Source organism: Microplitis mediator, chromosome 7 (assembly GCF_029852145.1).
Source record: "Microplitis mediator isolate UGA2020A chromosome 7, iyMicMedi2.1, whole genome shotgun sequence".
Classification (NCBI taxonomy): Eukaryota; Metazoa; Arthropoda; class Insecta; order Hymenoptera; family Braconidae; genus Microplitis; species Microplitis mediator.
The window spans coordinates 18,713,950-18,741,363 of record NC_079975.1 but is presented as its reverse complement, the minus strand read 5'-3'; the positions used below and the strand labels follow the sequence as shown (position 1 = coordinate 18,741,363).

The 27,414-nt window shown below is 25.1% G+C and overlaps 5 protein-coding genes, 1 long non-coding RNA gene and 1 other non-coding gene across 9 annotated transcripts in view; 3 read left to right on the top strand and 4 right to left on the bottom strand.

Moving 5' to 3' along the window:
• The window catches only part of LOC130672556 (small subunit ribosomal RNA), a 1,910-nt gene extending 1,312 nt beyond the window's left edge, over positions 1 to 598 (bottom strand). The window contains exon 1 of the ribosomal RNA XR_008990737.1: positions 1 to 598. This exon is cut by the window's left edge and continues 1,312 nt beyond it. This is a non-coding gene — a ribosomal RNA (small subunit ribosomal RNA).
• A 15,726-nt stretch (positions 599 to 16,324) lies between these two features.
• LOC130671907 (uncharacterized) lies at positions 16,325 to 17,553 on the bottom strand. 3 transcript variants are annotated; one of them, XR_008990608.1, is made up of 4 exons: positions 17,415 to 17,553; positions 17,207 to 17,325; positions 16,807 to 17,118; positions 16,325 to 16,745 (listed from the first exon to the last, which is right to left on the bottom strand). It is a non-coding gene; the product is annotated as an uncharacterized LOC130671907 (long non-coding RNA). The 3 variants fall into 3 exon arrangements; XR_008990607.1 differs by having other exon boundaries at positions 17,214 to 17,325; XR_008990606.1 differs by having other exon boundaries at positions 16,807 to 17,325.
• LOC130671902 (probable proline--tRNA ligase, mitochondrial) lies at positions 17,374 to 20,422 on the top strand. Its single transcript, XM_057476029.1, has 5 exons — positions 17,374 to 17,699; positions 17,777 to 18,028; positions 18,367 to 18,810; positions 18,868 to 19,404; positions 20,288 to 20,422. Exons 1-4 carry the CDS (start codon positions 17,487 to 17,489, stop codon positions 19,387 to 19,389), a joined length of 1,431 nt encoding a protein of 476 aa, XP_057332012.1. The 5' UTR covers positions 17,374 to 17,486; the 3' UTR covers positions 19,390 to 19,404; positions 20,288 to 20,422.
• Positions 19,353 to 21,823, bottom strand: LOC130671900 (sulfite oxidase, mitochondrial). Its single transcript, XM_057476024.1, has 5 exons — positions 21,609 to 21,823; positions 20,916 to 21,539; positions 20,654 to 20,840; positions 20,066 to 20,585; positions 19,353 to 20,002 (listed from the first exon to the last, which is right to left on the bottom strand). Exons 1-5 carry the CDS (start codon positions 21,665 to 21,667, stop codon positions 19,698 to 19,700), a joined length of 1,695 nt encoding a protein of 564 aa, XP_057332007.1. The 5' UTR covers positions 21,668 to 21,823; the 3' UTR covers positions 19,353 to 19,697.
• Positions 21,824 to 21,885: 62 nt separating this feature from the next.
• LOC130671898 (armadillo-like helical domain-containing protein 3) lies at positions 21,886 to 24,692 on the top strand. The gene is made up of 5 exons (XM_057476018.1): positions 21,886 to 22,281; positions 22,366 to 23,742; positions 23,831 to 23,957; positions 24,034 to 24,308; positions 24,374 to 24,692. The coding sequence occupies exons 1-5, from the start codon at positions 22,135 to 22,137 to the stop codon at positions 24,464 to 24,466; spliced, it is 2,019 nt and encodes a 672-aa protein (XP_057332001.1). The 5' UTR covers positions 21,886 to 22,134; the 3' UTR covers positions 24,467 to 24,692.
• Positions 24,693 to 24,759: 67 nt separating this feature from the next.
• Positions 24,760 to 26,289, bottom strand: LOC130671905 (hydroxymethylglutaryl-CoA lyase, mitochondrial). Its single transcript, XM_057476033.1, has 2 exons — positions 26,149 to 26,289; positions 24,760 to 25,729 (listed from the first exon to the last, which is right to left on the bottom strand). Exon 2 carries the CDS (start codon positions 25,719 to 25,721, stop codon positions 24,762 to 24,764), a length of 960 nt encoding a protein of 319 aa, XP_057332016.1. The 5' UTR covers positions 25,722 to 25,729; positions 26,149 to 26,289; the 3' UTR covers positions 24,760 to 24,761.
• Positions 26,170 to 27,413, top strand: LOC130671906 (protein FRA10AC1). Its single transcript, XM_057476034.1, has 4 exons — positions 26,170 to 26,298; positions 26,531 to 26,699; positions 26,766 to 26,925; positions 27,009 to 27,413. The coding sequence occupies exons 1-4, from the start codon at positions 26,192 to 26,194 to the stop codon at positions 27,305 to 27,307; spliced, it is 735 nt and encodes a 244-aa protein (XP_057332017.1). The 5' UTR covers positions 26,170 to 26,191; the 3' UTR covers positions 27,308 to 27,413.
• The last annotated feature ends 1 nt before the right edge of the window (position 27,414 follows it).

Here is a 27,414-nt window from a genome sequence, read left to right as displayed (position 1 = left end):
AATTACCGCGGCTGCTGGCACCAGACTTGCCCTCCAATGGATCCTCATTAAAGGATTTAAAGTGTATTCATTCCGATTACGGGGCCTCGGATGAGTCCCGTATCGTTATTTTTCGTCACTACCTCCCCGTGCCGGGAGTGGGTAATTTGCGCGCCTGCTGCCTTCCTTGGATGTGGTAGCCGTTTCTCAGGCTCCCTCTCCGGAATCGAACCCTGATTCCCCGTTACCCGTTACAACCATGGTAGGCGCAGAACCTACCATCGACAGTTGATAAGGCAGACATTTGAAAGATTCGTCGTCGGTACTAGACCATACGATCAGCAGAAAGTTATTCAGAGTCACCAAAAGTAACGATGGACAAGCCACCGATTGGTTTTGATCTAATAAAAGCGTTCCTTCCATCTCTGGTCGGAACTCTGGTTTGCATGTATTAGCTCTAGAATTACCACAGTTATCCAAGTAAATGTGGGTACGATCTAAGGAACCATAACTGATTTAATGAGCCATTCGCGGTTTCACCTTAATACGGCATGTACTGAGACATGCATGGCTTAATCTTTGAGACAAGCATATAACTACTGGCAGGATCAACCAGGGAGCTTCGTTTATGTTTTATTTTTTAAAACATTAGAATTACTCCTCTTTCGTTTTATACATACATGATAGTCTTTAAAAAAATACTATCTGTTGTTAAAACGGTGCTGTTTGTAAGCATTTGCCTTCATACAACACGTTAAATTTTTGAATCTACATTATTTATTCATAATATTGAACAATAACTTTACTTTTCAAACATCCTCTCTTTTTTTTACAATGTTACTCTCGCTAGATATATTACTATCAGAGCGACTTGGTTTTTATATACACGTAAACGTGATATTTTATTCTTGCTCGGAAACAAGTGAATCAATACTCAGTTTCATATTTGTACACTTTTGTAAGTTATACATAATATTATTTTAACGCCGTAGCGATATACCACATATAGAGTCATTCAGTCAAAGACATCGACCCGTGGCAATGATGCGTTGATATCGAGTATCTTGCCGTAGCCAGTCTCCATCAGCGCTTACTCGTACTGCTTCGACTGACTACTCTTTCATACTAGTACGAGCCGGCGTCTAAAAGAGTTGCTAGCGCGAGCCAACTGCCGACTGCGTCAGCGGCGGCGGATAGTTCGGTATCACCCTGTATCTAATTTACTAGTTCGTACTTAGAATATTTTTCAATCTAAAATTTTTTTTTTTTTTTATTTTAATGTATATAGATGATATTATTATTGTTTTTATTTTATTATTATAATTTTAATGTTTCGATAAAAACATTTATTTATTTTATTTTTTTTAATTGAATATAACATAATTTTAAAATATATAGTATAAAAATAATAATAAATATTATCGATTCTTTAAAATAACTAATTCTTATTATTTACGATATAAATTTAATTAATTATTTTTTTTTTAATTTTTATTTTAAATATCGTATACATTTGATACATTGATTATTATTTCTTTTAAATGTAATTTTGATATTTTAATAAAAAATATTTATTTTATTACTTTTTTAATTGAACATAACATATTTTTTAAATATATCATAATAATAATAAATATTATCGGTTATGTAATATCATCAATTCTTATCATTTATTCTATAAAAATTATAAATACATAAATTCAATTAATTACTTTTTTTTTTAATTTGTATTTCAAGTATCGTATACATTTGTTATTTTGATTATTATTTATTACAATAAATATTATTTATTTATTTTTTTTTAATTGAACATAAATTAATTTTAAAATATATTATAATAATAATGATAATAAATATTATCGGTTATATAAATTTGAACTAATTCTCATCATTTATTCTATAAAAATTATAAATAAATGAATTTAATACATTATTTTTCAAAAAACTTTTATTACAATTATCGTATACATTTGATGTATTAATTAATATTTATTTAAATATATATACACATTATTATCATTATTATTTTAATCATATTGTGACAATTATAAAAAAGATTATCGGTTATATAAAATAACTAATTTTTATAATTTATTCTATAAAAATGAGAAATAAATAAATTCAATAAATTAATTTTAAAATATATTATAATAATAATAATAATAATAATAATAAATCTTTTCGTTTATATAAATTTTAACTAATTCTCATTATTTATTCTATAAAAATTATAAATAAATGAATTTAATAATTTACTTTTTTTTTTAATTTTTATTATAAGTATCGTATATATTTGATATGTTCATAGTATTTCATTTATGCAATTTTATATTTATAAACCATCACAAAATATCGTTTGGAAAATTATTATAACAAATAATATTATATTTATTTATTTTATTCTGTAAACAAAAAAATTAATTTAGATAATATCTGGTAATAAAAAACTTTCTCATTATATTTATAACAAATATTCTTTGAATTCCATATTATTTTCTTTTTACATTCAACAATCGACTTGTAGTGTAAAGTTTTTATTATTCTACTATGACATTTACAACGCACATTGGTTCGCAGCGTTTTCAGCATCAATGTTTTATCTTATAAATTAATATTTTAACAATTTTTATTTATTTTAAATTATATAGGATCCAAATATTTTTTTTTTCTAAATATATTAACTATATTTAATTAATATAACAGTTTAAACTATATTATAATTAACATTAATTAATTATAATAAATATACAGTTACTTCATTCTTATTATTTATTGCATTTCTTTTCAACAAAATTTATCTTAAGAGTTTTGACTCAAGACTAAAATACATGTTTATGATTATCAAATATATTTGTAAACGGCAGTATAGTACTTAAACTACGCTTTGATTGCTTGATGTCCAATAAACGGAGCTAAATTATATTGTACTCTATTATAAATAAAGTAATTTTATTTAACTTTAATAAATTTTTATCTACATCAGCTACTAGATTATTTTATTTTTTCAAATAAATAAAAATTCTTTCGTGTACTAAAAATCTTTATACATTTAAACTCTGTGATATTCCAATTTTTATTATTATTAAAATAAGTATTACTTTTTTTTCCCACGAATTTCATGTATTTTCTAACATATATAAAAACTATTGATAGTATTATTTTTTTATACTCATATTAAATATTCACAAATAAGCGGCAAAATTCAATTGCCGTATTGAATATTAATATATAATATTAAAAAACTAAATTATTTATAAAACTAATAATTTTTTAATTATATATAATTTTTACCGTTCATACCTTTAAATTTTTATGGTTTATATTTTATTAAATAATAAATTTAATTCAGTATAACTATATTTACTAATGCTCTCATGACTTAGTAATCTGCGATAGTACTTGTGTTGTACTTTGAATACAATAAGCTTAGGCAATTGCTTAACGACCAATATAACATTATTTATTATTAATAGAGTACTATCCACCTCTATTCCAAACAATTTATTATAACTATAATAAATTCATAATCATACTAAACACTTATCATTATTTTTTCTTCAATCAATTTAAACTTTTAGACTAATTAAAAAATTTTATTCATCTATTTCGATTCTTTTTTATAAAAATACAAATACTAATAATGATAATGGACATTGTATTCGATCATAATTACTTAAGAATTTTCTTACACTTTGATGCTTTACTAAAATCATATTATATACTCACGAGTCAACGGCGGGAGTAAACTTACCACACGCTACGCGCGTCACTACTAACGCTTTGCCTCGACGAACCCAAAAATCATCAATCAACATAGTGTAATTTTTTTATGAATACTTTTTGGTTATTTTTTCAATTATTATATACAAATTAAACTAATTAAATATCATATGCTTTATTAATAATCATATTTTTATTCATTATATCGAAAATATTGTTGGAAATGACGAAAAAAATATACTGTGGTAGTTTGAGCTCTTAATATTAATATTAAAAACTGCTGCATCGCAATTTTCTATTTCTCGTTTAAATAACATGGGAAAATTTATTTTTTAAGCTTTGGAATTTTGTAGCTCATGGTGGGACCAATACTTCTGAATGTTTAAGCCTTATTCTTATGGTAAATTTGACGCTCTACAAAAAAGGTCTCTTATCATTTTTCGATATTTTTATTTCTTCCAAAGTAATTCGAAGTTAAAATTAGATTGACGATAAATTTGTACATTTTTTAAATTTTTTGACGCAACCATCAACTTTATCCGAAAATTTTATAGGACATTTTTTGTAGAGCATTTTATTTCCTACAACTTATCTCAGAGAAAATTTTCGATATTTCACTTAAGTCGTATGTTATTTGTAATTAACTGAAAATTTTCTTAAATAATCTAAATTTTGTTGCATAAAATTAATTATATTAAATTTTCAGTTAATTGCGAATAACTTACGACTCATGAGAAATATCGAAAATTTTCTCGGAGATAAGTTATAGGAAATAAAATGCTCTACAAAAAGTGTCTTCTAAAATTTTCGGATAAAGTTAATGGTTGCGTTAAAAAATTTAAAAAATGTACAAATTTATCGTCAATCTAATTTTAACTTCGAATTACTATTGAAGAAATAAAAATATCGAAAAATTATAAGAAACCTTTTTTATAGAACGTCAAATTTACCATAAGAATAAGGCTTAAACATTCAAAAGTATTGGTCCCACCATGAGCTACAAAATTCCAAAGCTTAAAAAATAAATTTTCCCATGTTATTTAAACGAGAAATAGAAAATCGCGATGCGTCAGTTGTTTATATTAATATTAAGAGCTCAAACGTTCACAGTATTTTTTTTTTCGTCATTTCCAACAATATTTTCGATATAATGAAGAAAAAAAAAAAATAGTCGATTTTTTTGAATCAGTCTATTATACATATTTTATTAGTAAAACTATTTTAAATAATTATTCATTTATTGTTCGTATTTTTTTAATAAAAAATGTTCGTTAATAAAATTTGCTTTAATATAAAAGCTTTATTTTACATTCACACATTTTGGAATAACTCGAATTCGGATCAGCACAATGCGGTGGCACTTGTGTTTTAATTGTAGTTAGGTTCAGCAATTGATAAAAATCAATAACTCAACCTATATCTCAAACAATACCATTTAACTCCAATAAATGTATATATTGTAACGAAAGTGTTACTTAATATAAAATATCTAGAAATTAAAATGCCCTCTTCTTATTAAATAGAAGCGCGACTTGAGTATCTCCGTAGCCTTTTCTTTTACCGCTGTAAATTGTGGTATTATTATTTCTAGTTGAAATTGTTTTTTTTCTTTCTTTACTGTAAATATATCGTTTAAAATGATGAAAAAAATAATTTTGGTAAAGTCGAGCTCTCAATATTAACATTAAGAGGTACTTCTTTCGTGATTTTTGATTTTTCCCATTTAAATAACATAGAAAAAAAGAAAATTTTAAGTTTGGAATTTTATACTTCGGCAATGGCTCACTGTACAGATAAGCTCAGGATATAATTTTGTACAGAACCAAACGGTCTACAAAAAAAAAACGTCTTATCATTTTTTGATAAATTCATCTGTTCAAAAGTTATTCGAGCTTAAAGTCAAATTTATAGTAAATTTCAAATCTTTTTACTTTGCTGGGGAAACTATCAGACATATCACAGAATGTCATAGGATATTTTTTTCTAGACAATTTCATTCCTTAAAAATTATCTTTGATAAAGTTTTTTGAAAAATTCTTTTCTTTTGTAGAGCGTTTGATTCCGTACAAAATTATATCCTGACCTCATCTGTACAATGAGCCATTGCCGAAGTATAAAATTAAAAACTTAAAATTTTCTTTTTTTCTATGTTATTTAAATGGGAAATCAAACTTTACTAGAATTTTTTTTTTTTTTTTTTTTCCATCATCTTGAATGATATTTTATATATAATATGTACTTTAGGGTTTTTCAAAAAAAAGAACAAATTTTTTTTTTGTTTCATAGTATCCAAAAATTGGAAGTATAACTAAAAGGAAAATTTTGGTACCAATTCGAGCTCTTGATAATAATATTGAAATTTGCCTCAATCCATTTTTCTATTTTCTATTTAAATTACACGAGAAAAAATTTTTTTTTTTTTTTTTTTTTTCAGAATTTTCTAGCTCACAAACCAATCAACGGATTTTTATGCACAATACATATTTTTGTAGGAAATTGAACGCTCTACAAAAAAAGTCTTCAATCATTTTTTGATAAATTCCACTGTTCAAAAGTTATTTAAGTTTCAAGTCAAATTCATAGTAAATTTTAAGATCTTTTTACTTTTCCGGCGAAACTATTAGTCTTATCACAAAATGATACTGCACTTTTTTGTAGATAATTTTATTCCTTACAAATTCTTACGAATAAAGTTTTTCGAAATTCCGCATTGTTTTCAAGTTATTTTCATTTCAATGTCAATCTTTTAAAATCAATCAGAAATCTATTTTTTAAGAGCTTGACATTGAAGTGAAAATAACTTGAAAACAATGCGGAATTTCGAAAAACTTTATTTATAATAATTTGTAAGGAATAAAATAATCTACAAAAAAAATTTTGTAACATTTTGTGATAAGATTGATAGTTTCGCCGGAAAAGTGAAAAGATCTTAAAATTTACTATAGATTTGACTTGAAACGTAAATAACTTTCGAACAGTGGAATTTATCAAAAAATGATTAGAGATTTTTTTTGTAGAGCGTTCAATTTCCTACAAAAATATGTATTGCGCATAAAAATCCGTTTATTAGTTTGTGAGCTAGAAAATTTAAAAAAAAAAAAAAATTTTTTTCTCGTGTAATTTAAATGGAAAATAGAAAAATGGATTGAGGCAAACCTCAATATTATTACCAAGAGCTCAAATTGGTACCAAAATTTTTCTATTTAGTTATACTTTCAATTTTTGGATACACGGAAAGAAAAAAATGGGAATTTTCCCAATTTTACTTGGGGAAAATTCCTTTGTTGGCATTGTAAATTCTACCATGTCAACATGTGAATTGTAACAATGTCACATGGTAAATTTTGCTTTGTTACATTGGAATTATTCCTATATTGACAAGGTAAATTTTCCTATGTCAACATTGGAAAAATAACTATGTAATGTAGGAAAAATTCCAATGTTAACATGGGAATTTTTACCATGTTTACATGGTAAAAATTCCCATGTCGACATTGAAAAAATTCCTATATTAACATTGTTGGAATTCCTCTAATGCCATGGAAAATTCTCCAATGTCAACATGGGAAAAATTCCCATGTTAACAGAGTAGAAATTCCCATGTATATTAAAGTGAAATATTTGTAACCTGATGTTTTTTTTACGTAATTTATTAAGTAAATCAAAATAATTCAATTGAATTGATGACTATATACTGTCGGAAACACGATGCAGGGGAGCCTTGGGCACAAAGGTCCCCCGGGGTACGAAGGCCCTCTCAAAAATTAGGTAAAATTTTTTATTTTCGTTTTCCGTCAAGTTATGACCTCTACAATGTTTTTATTATATTTCAAGTCAATATGTGATATGTCGGTCAAAATGGACCACTCGAAAAAAAAAATTGTAACGAAAAAATTTTCCTTTCGATTTTTTACAAAATTTTGATTGATTCTTCCGAAATAGACGAAAAATACATGAATTTGATGGTTAAAAGCCACAAAAATAAAAAACCGGCTTATTAAGGGGGCCTCGTGCCCCAGACTCCCCTAATTGATTTTTACGTACTCGTTTATATTAATCGAATTTATAAAAACATTTGTTCATTGGTAGATGCTACAAAAAAATTTTAATTAAATTACACAAAATTTTTTCGGAAACTTTGAAATTCTATTTTCGTAAATCTTAAAACCTTCACACATCCCTATTTTATCGCTTTAAAGCCTAAATGATACAAATGACCAAAATATTTCGTATTTTAGGAATTTTAGCTTTTTGTGGACTTTTCCCATGCAACATAGCAATTTTTCCTATGTTGACATAGCTATTTTTCCTATGTTGACATGGAAATTGTTACTATGTCAACATGGGAATATTTACTATGTTAACAAAGGAATTTTTTTCTTGTCAACATGGGAAAAATTCCCATGTCAATATAGAAGAAATTACTCTGGAAACATGGGAAAAATTCCTATATTGGCATGGTAAAAATACCCATGTCAATTAAGGAATTTTAGCAATGTTAACAGAGGAATTTTTCCATGTCTACATGGAAATTTTTCCAATGGCAACATGGAAGATATTTCTATAATAAATGGGTAAAATTCCCATAAAATATGGTTATATTCCCATTTTACCCTAGTAAAATTTCCCATGTTGATAAAGTAAAATTTGCCATGTCAACAAGGGAATTTCTCCTAAGTAAAATTGGAAAAATTCCCATGTTTTTCTCTCCGTGTACCATGAGAAAAAAAAAAAATTTGTTCTTTTTTTTAAAACACCCTAATGTACTTGTTTCTTTAAGGGTACATATCTTAAATTTTTTCCTACTACTTGACATCCATTATTTCGTTGTTCATCATGGTATAATCAATATCCACACAACATTACTCAACTAATTATCGAACGGCAGAAGTAAGTCTATACTTACTGTACTCTATTGCTCATCACTACTTACGCTTTGCTTCGACCAATCAATAATCATTACTCAACATAGTCTAACTTTTGTATAAATACTTTTTCCTTATTTTTATAATATAAATTATTTTAAATCACATTTTATAATGTTTTCACATTTCATCATTTATATTAAACAATTTCTAGTTATTATTTAATTAAATTTTAATATTTATTGCTTTATTGTTCACATTTTTAAATAATGTAATTGTAATGTTTTATTAATCTCGTTTATAAATTTTTTTTTTCTAAATTATAAATGATATATATTTATTTTGAGACCAATAAATATTAACGAACGTTACATATTCTTTTTGCTTAATAACGCTTTGCCTCACCATCAAAATTTTTATAAAGCACGTTAAAAAATATTAACATGAAAAATTTACATAAATAAAAATTATTTTCTTTAACGCTAGTAATATTTGTTTCATACAAAATTAACATCAACCTTAAAATTAGTGTAAGTACATATTGAAATATAATAGAAGAAAAACCTAAATAATGCACACATTAATGAGGCGTTATATTTCATTGAAGTGATAATAGTATTCACTTTTCATTTTATCGTAGTCATTTTATTTTTTTTTTTTTTTTTAATCATAATTTTTTTTTTTTGCTGAAATATACATGTAGTAGAGATAATTACTTGCTATAGAAAAAACTTAGTAATTAGACTACTTCATCAATTTCTATTTATATTTAAAAAAAAAAAAAAAAACATCCAATCAGAAAAAAAAAATTGCTTTATCTGATCATATATACACGTAAATTTAAAAATTCAATAGCAATCAATGATTCACAACGTTTTCAGCATACATTCCTATTCATTTAATTTTTGTTTCTTATTAATCAATAAAAGTTTACTCTGAATATAAAAATATAACGACCCTGAGATAACATAAAATTAATTACAATATATATTTTCACTAAGCTTATTTTTATTATTTGTTGAGTTTCTTTATAACATAATTTATTTCGAACTGATTAAAGACTCATACATGTTCTCAACCATTAAAAATATTTAACATCCTTTTTTTTTTTTTATTTCTTATGAGGCTATTTTTCTTCTTAACAATATCTCAAATTACGTCACAATTGAAACTGTTATTTTTCTAATCAATTATATTTTTAATGTAAATTTATATGACTTAGTAAACTGCTGTAATACTCGAGCTAGCATTTTTAAGTACTCAACTTTATTTTTTCACTCTATTATAAATAAACTAATAATCTTCCTACCTAATAAAATCTTTAAACTTTAATAAATTTTTGACTACATTAGCCTTTCTTTCTTTTTTTAACTAAGTACAAATACTGAGTAATTATAACGAGTATGACATACGACTATATAATTAGTAATACCTACTAACGCTTTGCCTCAACTAAATAATAATCATTATCCAACATAGTCTTAATTTTTTATTATTTTTGTTCCTCTCAATTATTATATACAAATTAATAAACTATATTTATAATATAGTCCTTATATTTAATCATATTTCACTACTTAATTTGATTATTCTTATCAGTAACTTATCAGTACATCTATTTTTATTAATTATCCCTCCATTGCTCATGTTTTGTATATAAATTAAAATTTTTAAAGCTCTAAAATTGATAAATCTAGTTTTCCATGTTTAAAACAAGAAACCAAAAAATTATTTTAAATATTTATCTTTTCAAACTCACTATCATTCTATTTTTAAGCTAAAACATGTGTTTTTTATCTTTTTTAAATACAAATATACTTCATAATATATATAATTTTTAGTAATAAATAAATCATTTTCTAAACATCATCTTTTCTATTTATATTAATTTTTTTTTATTATAGTCAACTTGTACCATAGGTTTATACAAAATATACCAATTAAATGTAACTGGTTAAAAGAATCGAGTTGTGTACTGTTATTTTATTAAATTAGTATCCAACTAATTAGTAAAAGTAAAAAATTGGAAACGCCCGAGATACACTCTCCTGCTTGGATATTTTTTAATGCACTCTATTATGTATTTTTTAACTTTTATATTGTTCAAGTATACATTATTAATTATTATTTTCAGATGACAATTACAAAAAAATGTTTTTTTTTTTTTTATATTAAACAATACAATAAAGAATAGAATTATTATAAAACGTAAAAGTTGTCTTGGTGATAATTTCAACAATTTATTTATTTCTACCAAGATCATTCTTTGTTCAAAGACAGTTAAATTATAGTTTTAAATACTTGATATTTTTTCAGGCTTATTAATAGTTTGTCAGCACAAGATTCATATATTTTTTTATCATTGGAGTATCATTAATTTTTTTATTTACTTTAGTTATTATACGACAACAATTTCTCCGTATAATTGGATTTATACTGCTCATGAACATGATGCTAAATTACGTGCTACAATAATTACTGAGACAGAGAAAATGTTTACGAATAAGTCTTGTCCGTAATGAAAGAGACTAAAAAATTTGCTAATGCTTTAATAATGATAGCAAAGCATTCACAAGGTAGATGTAAATAAATGATTTAAAAATTATCTGATATTTCTCGGTTTTCCAATAAAGTTTTTTACATTTTTTCCTGATTTAGAAATTTTATTCGTATTATTAAGATATTCATGGTTTTGATAATATTATTATTCTTGATAATTAAATCTGACAATTAAATCACGTGAAAAACAAAAAAAAAAGTCATTAAAACAAATTAATATGGCCTAATTTTGGTTATTTGATGTTAAAAATATATAAGTTAAAATATTCAATAAAAAATTTAAAAATTAAACTAAATTCAAAGTACACTAGTCACAGACATTAAGGGATATAAAAAAATTCCAAATTTTTAAGTTACTTTCAACAGGTTGTATCTCAAAGGTAAATGTTTGTATGATAAAAAAAAATTTGGCATATTGTAGCATCTAGTGTCTAGTTTTCTGATCTGGTCTTGGAATTTATTTGTTATGCATGGTTCCGGAGTCATAAAAAATTAATCGTAATTATTAAAAAAAATTTTTATGGTTTTCTTAGGATTACTATAAAAACCGTTCATCATAAAAAAATTCAAGACCAGGCCTGAAAACTAGACTCTTGAGGCTACAATTTGCTTTTTTTTGTTTTTGTTGTACTTTTCGAAATTCCCTGATATTTGTCGATATTTTCGGTAAGTGGCCACCCTGATTCAGCATTTGACTCTCTATGTGAAGATTTCATTGGCACACAGCGTTTTCAACAGAAACGGTTCATCTAAAAAATAAACATTTTAACGATTCTTATTTATTTTATTTTTATTTCTTATCAATCTATAAGAGTTTATAGTGAATATTAAAATTTTATTAAAAATTGAATTAGTATATTATACAATTATTAATTTTCTATCAAGCTTCCATTAAATGCATTTTCAATTATAATACATATATTAATTATCTATATCTATAAAATGAGAGGTATTTTTTTTAATGCCCATCACATAAAAACTACTTAATATTTCGACACGAAATTTGCACTATAAACTTTTCCGTATTTCAAAGAACGTTTTTAGCTATATATGATGATCATTTTGATGATAAAAACTATATATTTTTTAAATTTCTTTTCAATAAATTTCATTGATTATCGATCGTTCTTTTTTTTCAAATAATACAAAAAAACATTATATATGGGGGGGCATTCCATGCCAAATCGACCACTTTGAAACCAGACTCCCTTCGATTTGGCTAAAAATCTTTTCTCTTTTTTTAATCGATCCAAAACGTTGATCAGAATTTTGTCAAATTTTTCTACCCAACCAAAAAAAAAAATTATGAATTAAAAAAAAAAAAAAAGCTTTTTTTTTTCAACAAGCTATAATTTTCTCAAAAATTGATTTATTAGGACGTTTGTTTTTTTAAAATAGTCATTTTTGAAGAAAATTAGAAAAAAAATTATTCAATTATTTTAAAAACAATTTCCCATTGATATAAAGTACATAAAAATTACAATATAAATGATATTATTTTAAATAACAAGCTTTTAAATAAAATTAATTTTCATCTATGTTTCTATGTCACAAACAAAAAAAAAAAAAAAAAAATAATTATTATTTTTATTATACATTTTCAGTTATTTCATTTTTAGTATTCACTGTGTATTTTTATTACAAAATTTATCTTAATGAGAGTTTACTCTGCTCTACTTAAATTCCTATATTGAATGGTTTACTAATTAATAATCAAATAATAAATAAAATTTATTAATGTATATAGAAATGCAGCTGCTATTAGTATGTAAGTTATGGTATTGGCGATATACTGTGGCCAACCCATATTTACAAATCAACATAGTCGACCATTTCAAAAGAAACTAAAGTTCCTTCAAGTTTCAAAGTGCAAAAATCACTCGATAATTGTGACTACGCTAAATATTACCATTAATTTTATACTTTATTCACTCTATCTGAAAATTAAGTACATACTTTACAGCATCCATTCTATTGTACTCCTAGTATCTAATTCTTATCAACTATAAAATCTCTACTTTTTATTATATTAGTATTTTTTTTTATCAAAATACAGACAGAATAATTAGAACGGGTATGACATACAACTATAATTAATTAAAAATTTTCTTAAAATTGTAGGCTTTACTAAACGTGACTAATATACTCACGTGTCAACCGCGGGAGTATACTTACTGTACTCTATGCTCATCACTTACTATCGTTTTGCCTCAACTAAGTAAGAATCATCATTCAACATAGTCTTAATTTTTTATTATTTTTATTCCTGTAAATTATTATATTTTAATTAATAAACTGTGTTCATAATATAGTGCTTATCATATTTTACTACTTAATTTCATTATTTTGTTTTTATTAATGATCAAATAACTTTTTAGTATTTTTATTTTTCCATTAAATTTATTTTCAGATCATAGAATCCGAATATTTTCGTTCTGAATATATTAATTATATTCAAGTAATGTAACAGTTTAAATTATATTACAATTAATTCAAACATTGTAAAAAAAAAAAAAAAAATTAATTATGATAAATTTACAGTTATTTCATTCTTATTATTTCATCCTTATAACAACATTTATCTTTTGAGAGTTGACTCAAGACCAATGTATGTTTCTACTTATTAAATATATTTTGTAGATATTTTTTTGTCCATCGATTTTCATTAATTATTCTTTCATTGCTTATGTCTTCAATAAATTTAAATTGTTAAGGCTCTATATTTAAAAATTCTAGTTTTCCATTTTGAAAATATTTTCCTGTCTAAATTTGCTATATCCACTCCATATTTAACTTGAAATTTTTTTTAAATTTACATTCGCTTATGATTACAAGCTATTTGTAATATGCAACTAGATTTGTTTCAAATTATTCTAATTCATCTCGTTGGAAACCTCGATACTTATTATCACGAGTAAAATTTATAATTATTATAATGATCCTGTATTATCAAAACAGAATTAAAAAAAGTTAATTATTAAAATTATTTTATTTTATTACTTAATAAATTTCAAAACAGCCGATTATTTCGTTTTTCTATTCGTTGTAAATTTCTGTGAAAAACAAAATCTGAAATAGACGTTATTAAAACTTAAAATAATAGATAATAATTTGCTGATTCGTCTTAAAAATTTTGTTAAAATTGGATGTTTTACTTAACTATTTTTATACTCACGGGTCAACCGCGGTAGTATACCTACTGCACTCTAGGCCCAATACCTATCAACAGTTTGCCTCAACTAAATAATGATCTTTATCCAACATAGTCGTAATTTTTATCATTACTTTTTTATTATTTTTACTTCTCTGAATTATTGTATACAAATTAATAAACTATATTTATAATATAGTTTTTATGTTTAATCATATTTTACTACTTAAATCGAATATTATTCTTTCTACTAATGATCAAATACTTTATCAGTACATCGATTTTTATTAATTATTCCTCTATTGCTCATGTTTTTAATATAAATTGTAATTGTTAAAGCTCTAAAATTAATAAATCTAGTCTTCCATGTTAAAACCAAGAAACCAAAATATTCATTCAAACTTTTCTCTTTTTAAATTCGCTATCATTCTATTTTTATGCTAAAACATTTGTTTTTTTATCTTTTTTGAAATTTAGATTCGTTTATGATTACAAAGTACGTTTTATATGCCACTCGATTTTTTTCAAATCGTGTTAAAATAAAATTAATTACTTTATTATAAATACAGTTCATTTCATTCAATTTTCCCTTGAAAAAAAAAAAAAAAAGAAGTCGAATCTAATTAGGTATTACGATATTTATCATTTGTAAAATTTGAAAGAATTATTCATGATAATGAGCCTATATTATGGGAACAGAATTTACATAAAACTAATATATAAAAAATTTTTATTTTATTACTTTTATTAAAATAATTGATATAATAATTTGCTGAATCTAGTCTTAAAAATTTTTATTTTCTTCTCTTTGTATTTTGATATAATTAAAAACTATAAATAAAATCTAAATACAATATATTTTATAGTGTATGTAATTTTGTTTGAATTTTTAGTATTAGCTATCACTTATAATAATAAATCATTTTCTAAACATCATCTTATTTATTTATATTAATTTTTTTTTCATTTTATTTGCGGAAACATTTGTAGTAAAGAGAATATTACCAGCAATAAAAAAATATTTGTAACATATAATGATAATTATCATCCGATGAGTATTGTTATGAACTTTTAAGAAGTCAACTTTTACTAATTCATTGATTTTCATTTATACATTGTTTTTTTTTCTATGGTTTGTGCATATTATTAGATGTTTACAAAAAAAATTTTATCTTAACTTTAGTATAGTCAGTTAAATATGTTTAAAATTTATTATAACAAACTCATGATAATTTTTTTTTTATTACTCTCTCACAGAAGATACTTAAATATAATTGCGTAGCTTTAAACAGAATTTACTCTACTATCTGTCGTTTCATTATTTACAATTCTTAAAATAATCTTCACGACGATATGCATATTCATAATTTATTTGATCAATATCATTCGTTAATAAATAACTCGTATTATGTATTTTAGCCTTTTCCATTATCTAATGTTCCTCCAATCACATAATTTTTATTGCGTTTTAAGTGATCTTGACAACTTGTATCACTGCCAAAATCTAATGGTTGATTAGATGCTAAAGCCATTCTATCATTATTAGTAATCTTAAAAAAAAAATTATTTATACTTTGAATTCATTCATTTTTAACTACTAATAATAATACTATACTTATCTTAGAATCTTTTAATATATTTATATGACGTACCGTTGATCCGAAAAGTGAATACGAGACTGCTAATGTATCTCCCAATTAATGTCATTTTTATAACTGTACAATAATTATTTACCAGGTAAGACATTCATAAATTCATATATGTATTTATAATCATGATGTAACGAATAACAATTAAAGTTATAAAATACCAGTCAGCTCTTCAATATAATTCTTGATTTGTATTTAATGAATACCAAAAATATCCGTTTACAATTTTATTATTATATTTTAACAAGTCAAAGAGGGTGATTAAAAATATGATGTAAGCTTTTCATCTGTTAAAACATTAAATATATATATATATATTTATTTTTTTTAACAATAAAAATGAAAGTGAATAAATATTTCACATAAAATGTTTAATTGTTCTTACTTTTTTTTTTTGCTACTATTCTATATTAACGTATATTATAAAACATAACAATGACACGAAAAAAAATCAATTTTTTATCTTTCAGAAAGCATTGAAAATTAATAAAAATAAAATTTTTTTTTTTTTTCTGTTTTTAAATAACTTAAAACTACTAATCTAAAATATCAATAGACATTTTTATTTTGTTATGTTTTATTATTGTTACAATACAGTGGAAAATAGATAGAAAAATTAAGACACGGACGTTTTATTTCATTTTCATCTCTTATATAATGAAATCGCATAAGCTAATTCCTGACTGCCCACTCATTATATTCCCACCAACTACTACTACATCATTCAATTGTAAATCAATCCCACATATCGAATGATCGAAGTATAATTGATCTTGTGTTCAGGTACTTTCGCTATAAAATCGAAGAACCTCCATAACTTACCTATAAATAATAATTAAATATTAGAATACAATTCAATATTAAATAATAAAGTAATACTTACAGTAGTCCTCAATACAACGATTAATGTTTATTTTCATATTTTTCATTTTTAAAAAATAAAAAAAAATACAATCTTAAAGTAATTCTGGACTGAACTTGATATGTAGATCAAAATAAGATTTAAAATTTAAGTAAAAAATTGGAATAAATATTCGTTTTTTACTCTATTTAGATATTCCGCAAAACAATTTATAACCAGATTTTCTTAACTATTCAAAATTCAAATTAAATATGGTTTGATATTTTTTAATTTTTTGACAATAGGGTATAATATAATAGCATAATATATCAATAGTACTAATGATACAAGAGCCTACAAAAAAAAAAAAAATTTTCACATTGAATACAAAAATAATTGATTAGTATAAAATTAAAAAATTAAAATATTTTATCAAATTTACAAGTGACCATTTAATGATCCGAAGTTAGTTTGAGAATTAACAATTTTCGGTTTTTTTATTCCAACAAATCAATTACAAAAAGAAAAAATCTGGAAAACGGTTGACCCTGCGAGCCAGCCCTGTAACAAGTAGAATTTAGTAAATATAGATATAAAAATGTATGGAGTGATCGGTTACTAGTTCTCTGATCGGGTATTAGGTCTTTTACCTTACTCAAAGAAGTGGTTCAAAATGATTTGCAATCTGATAGCTAGAGTTTCTAATCAGAAAGTTGGTGTACATGAGTTGCGACCAACGTGACGACAAGTTGTCGACAACTTTCAGCTTGTGTTCTTGTGTGACTGTTGACAACAAGTTGCTCAGAAACAGTTTAACAAAAATGTCGAATAAACTGATAAAAAATATTAACAGAATGTCAAAATTGTTTCAACCAATAAAAGTATTTCCAAAAGAAGCGATAATTAAACATGATGACAAATCAAAAAGCTATAGAGTTTGTTTTATTATTATATATTTATATATTTTTAACCTATAAATTACAATTTCTTTAATAAGAATAATTATTTATAGCTGTTGTTAGATATGGGAGTGATTCGACAAGCCAATCCTGGAATGTATACTCTACTTCCACTAGGATATCGTGTGCTGGATAAATTAATTGCAATTGTTGATAATGAAATGTCAAATATTGGAGCACAAAAGATGCTTCTACCTCATTTAACTAGCGCTAAATTATGGAATCAAACCGGTAGATTAAGTGAAATGGGACCTGAACTTATTAAACTAAAAGATAGACACCACGATACATTAATTTTAAGTCCTGTAAGTCATTGAATAATTACTCTTGATAATTCATCAGTATTCCATATTTAAATTTCCCGCAAAAACTTAACAATCAAGATGATAAATTTTTTTTTTATTTATAAAAAAATATAAGTGTGAATGTAGAAGACATCAGACAAATTTAAAATTATTAATAAATAGAGTATATAATCACTAAAATTAAATTTAAAAAAAATGCGCGTTAAAAAAATTTGAAATTAATAAGTGCATTTTTTATAAATATTATTTTTTTAACTATTCACTCTATTTATTCATAGTTTAAAATTTGTCTGATGTATGCCACATTCACACTCATAAAAAAATTAATTTTGTCTTAGACGTATGAAGAAGCAATCACGAGTTTGATAGTAAAAGTAGGATCGATTCAAAAAAGTCAATTGCCACTTTTACTTTATCAAATTTCAACAAAGTGGAGAGACGAAATGAAACCACGATTAGGTTTACTTCGTAGTCGTGAATTTGTCATGAAAGATTTATATTCATTTGATTTGACAATAGAAAATGCTAAAGAAACTTATGAATCTGTTAATCAAGCTTATAACAACATTTTATCACACATTGGAGTTCCTTACACTGTTGTTCTGGGTGATCCAGGATTAATGGGTGGTAATTTATCACATGAATATCATTATTTTTCGGATATAGGTGAAGATACAATTTTATCATGTGATTCCTGTGGAATTAATGTTAATGCTACAATGAATAATAAATCTACTTGTGATAATTGTGGCAAAAAATTTACTGAACACATGGGAGTTGAGGTAAAAAAAAAATTAATATAAAATTAAAATGAAATTAACAATTATAATTAATTATAGATTGCACATGCATTTTTACTTGGAAATAAATATACCAAAGCATTTGAAGCATCGTGTCATGTTCAAGATTCACAAGTTTATTTTGAAATGGGCTGCTATGGTTTAGGATTAACTCGATTAATAACAGCGGCTGTTGAAATTCTATCAACTCATGAATGTCTCAGGTGGCCTAAATGTATTGCGCCTTTTACAGTCTGTATTTTACCGCCAAAAGAAAAAAGTAAAGAATCTTCAGCGTTCCATTATACAGACAAAATTGTTGATATGCTGGATGAGAAAAACATTGATTATATTATCGATGATAGAATAAATTTAACTATTGGTAGGCGATTATTTGATGCCAAGAAAACAGGATATCCTTATTTAATTGTTATTGGTAAAAATTCCATACAACCAAATCCTTTGTTTGAGATTCATGATTTAAATAACTCACAGGAATCAAATATGAGTTTAGATCAATTAATAGACTTTTTTAATAATGTAAATGTTGATGATGAAAAAATAAAAGAAGCTATTATATAATTAAGATATAAAAAGGTAATAAGTATATTTACAATTTTTAACATAATGTAAATAGTATTAAATATTTAAGTAGAAAATATTAAAATAATTAATAAATTTTTTAAAATAAATCTAACGTTGCTTAAACCATCTGATTAAATTATCAATTGATGAATATTACTTTGTAATTCATTTTATGAATTTAATTTGTTTATTATATTTCAATCAGATTCTTTAAGCAAGCTGTTGTTGCAATTTTTGTGTCATATTAATAGATCCCAAAAAGTGATTGATAAAGTCATCGTAATAATCTTATTGACTGGTGTCAATTATTTTTTAATTTTAACATTTACGCGGTGATATGCATTACAAAGAAGCCCGCGTAAGTTCCAAATATTTTCGAAACTTTCTGGCTGAACATTATAAGAAGCATCGACTGCTTTCACCCAAACTTCAACTTCACTTTTAGTGGCATCAATAGGAATTTCAGCTGTCCAAAGAGTCCATGACCAATGACGGCCTTCTTTAGCATTTTCATCATCTATCATATGATCCGCTACATACCAAGTTTTTCCTTGATCTACTGTTAAGTCAATACGAATTATCTTTTTACCACCTCCGGACCAAGCGTATCCTAAAATTGATATAATAATTATTTTTTTTAACTTAAATTAATTAAAATTTTTATTTCGTGTACCTTTTACGGGCATTTTTCCATCTTTTAATTTAACACTTTCTCCGGGAGTAGGTGTACAAATTGCAGAAGTTACAGGCATGTCTAAAATGGCTGGTGATTTAGAAAAATCTACAGTATCCCAATCAACACTAGGTGAAAATCCTTTATAATCACCTCGTTGAAATTGGGACCAACTTTCTTCATTAGAAATAATTATTTTTCCTAACCATTTAACGTTTCTAGCTCCAACAACACCAGGAACAATTACACGAATAGGATAGCCATGATCTCTAGGTATTGGTTGACCATTCATTTCATAAGCCAATAAAACATCAGCTCTAGGATCTAATGCTCTACTAATTGGAATGCTTCCACCATAAGGAGTTCCTGATGGATCTAAATCATATCCTTCAAACTGCACGTGCTTCCAGTCATCTTCATTTATTTTAAGATCTGCTAGAACATCACAAAGTCTTGCACCAGTCCATGATGCATTACCTACTGCTCCTACATTCCAACTCAAACCTTTTAAAGATTTTATCTGTAATGTAAATTATCTATTTTATTTTTAGCTTGAATCCATCATAATAAAAAAAAATAAATAATTACTGCATTCATTTCAGAGCGTCTATTTCCTCCACACATTACTGCTGCCGTTACAGTATACTTGGGATACTTTTTAATAGCTTCAAAATCTAAAATTTTTTTCGTCTCATCCTCAATTGCAATCTCTAGCTCATAATCTGTAATATCAATTTCAGGCACTGGCAAATGATTTCGAACATAAAAAAAATCTCTAGAATTTTGTAAAATATCATAAATAATTTTTTTTTCCGATTGAATCGGATAAAAATAAAGTTAATTAACGTACAATGGTGTTAAAAAATTTTCAGAGAGCAAAGGAGCTGGAGTTTCACCACAAAATGGTTTCGCACCATTTACTTTTAATACTTTATGACGTTTAGGATCATTTGCGTAAGGATCTGCTATTACTTCAGCTTGTTTATTATCTTTACTAACATCTAAATTGCCTATTCGCATCGATTCTAACAGCTCATAAATTTCTGCTGTATTGTGATTAGCAAATATCACCCAAAAAGGTTCAATCGATCCTCCAGCTGCCATCATTATTTTCTCTGGACCTCCGGGGTGTTTTAATACAAAATTTGTAATATCATAAACACCCTCTTTATAGTGAACCCATATTCCATCACTTTTATTATCATGTTTTCCGACTTCTTCGACTGTGTACGTTTTCAAATGATTTTTCCTAACTCCTGGGCTTTCATTTATATTTTTTAACTCTATAGCTTGACTTTTATTTGTCCAAAAATAATAAGAAACACCAATAACTGATGAAATTAATCCTACTTTCCAAGCATATTGTAAGTAATTTTTTCTATCATTACTAAAAAAACTTTTTTGGTTTTTATCTGACGTGTATCCATGATTTGTAGCATAATAATTGCTAATTATTTTTAATATTTTTTTATTACTGAAAAAATTTCAAATAATTCATAAGTATGGAATAAATAAAAATTTTATATAACACTTGTTGTCATACCTATTTTGTTGCAGATAATTTTTATGAATGTTGTAGATTATTTTCACCCTCCAACACATATTGATTTATTTTTTACTTATTTATTTAAAACGTATAATTATTCTATATATATTTTTTTATTTTATATCCAACCGGTGAATACAGGTAAATAAATATGTTACTTGACGTATATTGTAGGTATACTTTATGCATAAATTTGTGTGTGTGCTTGTACTGATGGGTATGTATATATATATATATATATATGTTCAATCAGATGTTTATATCCGTATAAAATTCAGAGTATTTTAAGGTTATTTCAAATACGTCAAGTATTTACCCACAAATAATTATTTTATTATTCATTATTAAACTATTAAAATTATATTCTATGTAAGCAATATTAATATCATAATATAAATATAATGATTATTGATATAACAATTTAATTTTTTTAAAATTAAATACCGAAAAAGTAATATTATTTATTTATATGAAAAATGCTAAATAGTTGATAGAAAATAAAAATAAAAAACAAATATTAATTATGGCAATGAGAAAAAGAAGTGGATCTGGCTCAAAACGCCAGCATAAAGGTAAATTAATTCCAATTTATGAAAGTTTATTCAAAGGAGAAGATTTGACATCAGGACATCCAAATTTTTGGAATGAAGTATTTCTTATTAAACCAATAGTATGTTTTATGAATATTCCTATTTATATATAATAATAATTAATACATATTGTTATTAAAAATGATTGATTTTATTTTTTAAAGGTAACTCATATAGAGAGTGAAATTTTAAAAATGACAGTAGAACAGTTATTAATCAGCAAAAATAATTTAAATGCATTGGTTTGTCATTGTATTGATACATTAATAGACGAGCATCCATTTCGTGTGGTATATGCTTTACAAACATTAGCTGCAGTAATACAATCGATTTATAAAAAAGCTAGTCAAAATGATTGTGATTTCAATTTTATTGACATATTAATTGGTTTGAATGAAACTGAACAACGAATGACAACATTAATGCAACATTGCAATACATTTTTACGTGGAGAATATCCTGATAGTTTAAAAGCACTTTGTCTTAAACTTTTATTAATTATTGTAACAGGAATGGATAATCTCAATCAAAATAGTTTGCTTGAGTATGTAATGGTAAACGGAGTTTTTGAATCATTAATTCAATTATTAAGAGACACATCCGCAAGAAATCGTCATGGACATGATGCCGTACTGCTTTTAACTCTCTTAGTTAATTACAGAAAGTACGAAAGTACAAACTCTTATATTGTTAAATTATCAATACTTGATGATGAATTGGCATTAAATGGATATAGTCAAGTTATATCTGGTTCTTTAATGGAATTCTGTCGACTGTTTGTTCAACAGAAAGCTGAAGTACAGGCTTCTTGGCTATCATCATTGACCAATATGGTTGGTAGTATGTTTGTGGGTGAAGAAGAAGCTAAAACTCAACAAGTTCGGGCGAACAATGCATTGCTATTAGCTCTTTATGAAGCGACACATCTTAATAGAAATTTTGTAACGACTTTAGCATTTACAAAAAGTGATACTAGTGCTCCGCCATCACCCAATAACACATTAGGACCTAATGCAGTTGCTCCTGGATCACAACCACCTGATATTATAGCACAGCCATTTAATTTACTTGCTATATTTTTGCAATATTGTTCAATTGTCATGCAAGCAATAAAAACTGAAGCCATTTTAAATAATGTTAAATTATGTTTTCTTATATTAAGTTGTATTGCCGAAGATCAGTATGCTAATAATTTGATGCACGATGCCAATCTTGCATTCAGAGTTCAACTTCATCGTGTACCGATGTATCATCGTAAAATTCACGATAAAGTAGCTCCGACTCAGCCACTTGCTGCTACACTTTTGGATCTTCTTGTTGAATTTATTACATCGCACATGATGAAAAAATTTCCCTTAGAATTGTATCATCAGTGTATAGGTGTACTGCAAAGATTATTATGCTATCAAAAAAGATGTGGAGTAAGACTTGGATATCAATGGAAAGATCTATGGACAGCATTGTTTAATCTCCTGAAATTTTTAACTACTCATGAAGCGCATCTTGTGAAAAAAATGAATATTTTCCCATTAGCAATACAAGTAAATATTTTTTTTTTTTTTTATTTACATTCGATCTGATATCAAAAAATTTTATTAATATATGATAATTTTTGTTTTGTTTTAATAGATTGTTAATATTTTAAATCTTTTTATTACTTATGGTGATACTTTTTTATCATTACCTAGTAGTTATGATGAATTATTTTATGAAATAATTAGAATGAGGCTTATTTTTACAAATTTAAATGCTATGGGTAAGTTAGTTATAGATTTAATAGTTTATTTTTGGTTTTTTCAAATATTTAATACAGTTTTATGTGATTATTTTAGCTCTTCGATATTCAACAACTGAATCATATGAGTATAAAGAACATGCATTAAAACTAATGAATAGTCTTGTTAATATGCGAGATATCGTAAATCATTTTCCACCAAAAATATCAGCTTGGCTGGCAAGTGAAAGCCTTTCAACACCAACTGAACAGCAAATTCTTGCTATTATTATACAAAACTATGATACACTTGCTTTAAAACTACAAGATAATTTAGATCAATATGAAAGATACTCAGAAAAACCAAATCATACGACATTTTTTGAAGAAATGGTAAGTTATTAATACTTTTTATTTATATTTTTACGGATTTAATAACACTTTGAATTATTTAATAGGTAACTGGAGTTATTATTGATACACGCGCTTCAATAAATTTAAATGCGCTTGATACTCAAGCAATTCTTCAAGAACTTTCAAATATATCGTAACGCTTAAAAAAATTTATCATTATTGCGATCTTAATTTATTTTAAGCTAAATAAAAAAATTTATATATACAATGAAACATAACCATTTAATTTAATAGAATTATATTTTTTAAAAAATTATTATAAAAATAATATAACAAACATGTATTGTGTTTTTTGATAAAATAGTCAACATATGTACAATGAATTGACCCAAGAGTGATGCTTAATAAAATTTTTTAAAAATATCTCATGTTATACTAAAAGATACATACAAAGTTTTTATATGATATTTTAATAATTAATTTAATTTCAAGTTATGTTAATTTTTTTGATGCAATACTTGCAACTCCAACTTTTGAATGATTGCTTCTTCCCAATTTACTACTTATCCAATCACCAATTTTAATAATTTCATTTAAATTAATATCTGTATTAAATCCTTGTTCTTTAAGTAAATAAAGTAGATCTTCAGTAGCAACATTTCCTGAAGCACCAGCAGCATAAGGGCATCCTCCAAGTCCAGCTACTGATGAATCAAAAACTCTTATCCCATATTCCAGACTTGTATAAATATTTACTAAAGCTTGTCCATAAGTATCATGGCAATGAACGGCAAATTCTTTTAAATTACCCATAATTGAAAGATGTTTTATTTCATTTAATACAGTTATTATTTTTTTAGGAGTACCTATTCCAATAGTATCACCAAGTGATATTTCATAACAACCAAGTTCTAACATTTTATCAGCAATCTTTGCAACAGCAGATGCTTTAATATTTCCTTCATATGGACATCCCACAATACACGAAATATACCCACGTACTTTAAGTTTATGTTTTTGTGCTTCAATAATTACTTCTTTAAATCGATTAATACTTTCATCAATTGAACAATTTATATTTTTATGAGAAAAAGATTCCGAAGCTGCACCAAAAATTGCAATCTCTTGTACATCAACTTCAAGAGCACGTTTTAGTCCTTCTAAATTTGGAATTAAAACTGGATAGCTAACGCCAGCTTCTTTATATATATTTTTAAATACTGTTGTATTATCCTGCATCTGTGGTATCCATTTAGGTGACACAAAACTTGTTACTTCGATAGTTTTTAATCCACTTTTTGATAATCTATTTATTAATTCGATTTTAATTGAACTAGGTAATATTTTTTTTTCATTCTGTAACCCATCTCTTGGACCTACTTCAACAATTTTAACATAGTTACTAAATTTTCTTATACGATTTGATGTATTACAAATATTTCTTGATAACATTTTAAAATCTGTAAAGAAGTAAAAAATTCATGATAGTAAAGTTAGCGGACATCTGACAATTTTAAAAACTTTTGAAATAATAAATTGAAATCTTTATAAAATAAATATAAAAAAATCCACGTTTAGACAATTCGTAATTCAGTACATGCATTTTTTTTAATTTTATTATTTTAATTATTTAATTTTTTCATATGTAATTAAAAAATTTTCGTATGTCTGCTACATTTACACAAAAAATTCTAATTTCAATTTTTTAAAAAATTTTAGTTTCATTTCTAACCATCAGAGAGAGACTTAGTAAGGAGAAATAATAATAATAACAATGTGAAAATATATATAAATCAATATAACGTAGAACAAATTTATATATGAAGTTTTATTTTGTGTATTTCTATAACAAGAAAGTTTATTTAAATAATTAAATTACCTTATTTTAAATTAAAAAAAAAAATTTTATTAATTTATATAAAATGTTTCCGGCATATGCGCATTTATCAGCTTACGATAGACACAAAAAAATAATAAATGATTATTTTTTATTAAAAGGAGGTTCTGCACTAAACCTCAAACGAGACACGTATGTTGATCAAATAAGACGTCACATTTTTATATTTTTTTTTTCATATTTTATACGAATAATGTAGATAATTATAATTTATTAATTACATAACATTTTGTTTATCAGTTGAGAATATTAAAACACTTCTTATCTTGTCAGCCAGAAGGAAAAAATAAAGATAAAAAAATTAATAAATATAGTATATAATCTTAATTTAAACAGCTCTTGATGTTTCGGAGTGTTTTTCGAGGTCCCGGGATAAAACTGATTACGATGTCATCAAGGAGAACCACAGATTTCTTTGGGATGAAGAACAGGATACTCCAGACACTTGGGAAGCCCGACTTGCCAAAAAATATTACGATAAATTATTTAAGGAATATTGTATTTGTGACCTGACTTATTATAAATATAACAAGGTTTGTTGGATTTTTTTTTTTTTATACTGATTTGTAAAAATACAATAATTTTTGAATTTGATATAGGTGGCTTTAAGATGGAGAACAGAACAAGAAGTTGTTGTCGGAAAAGGTCAATTTGAATGTGGAAGTAAAAAATGTCAGACTAAAGAACAATTAAAGTCATGGGAAGTTAATTTTGGTTATGAAGAAAGAGGAGAAAAGAAGAATGCTTTAGTTAAATTACGTATGTTTTTGAAAATAAATTTTATTCAATTACTTAAAATAATATTACTTTGAATATTTATCTCGATTTTTTTATGATTGTAGGATTGTGTCCTGAGTGTTCAGTAAAGCTCAATTATCGATTTCAAAAGAAAGAAGTTCATAAAAAAAAGAAAGAATTAAAACGTTTAGGTACAGCGCCGCGTCAATTAAAAACTCAATCAAATGCATCCAGCTCAACGGAAAGTCCAGAAATTACTGTAAAAATAGAACCAGAAGAAGATGACAATAAAGAAATTTCTGGAAATAATGCGTCGGAAATTTGGAAGGGTAATGTCTCTGAAAGTGTTGAAAAATCACGTGAAGAAGAATTTGAAGAGTATCTTGCTGATCTTTTATTATAATTGATTTTTTAAAATGTAAATCTAATAAATTATTTTTGTCAATCAATAATTAAATAATATAATAAACACGATACAAGTTTGTTAAATTTCTGTCTAATTTTACTAGA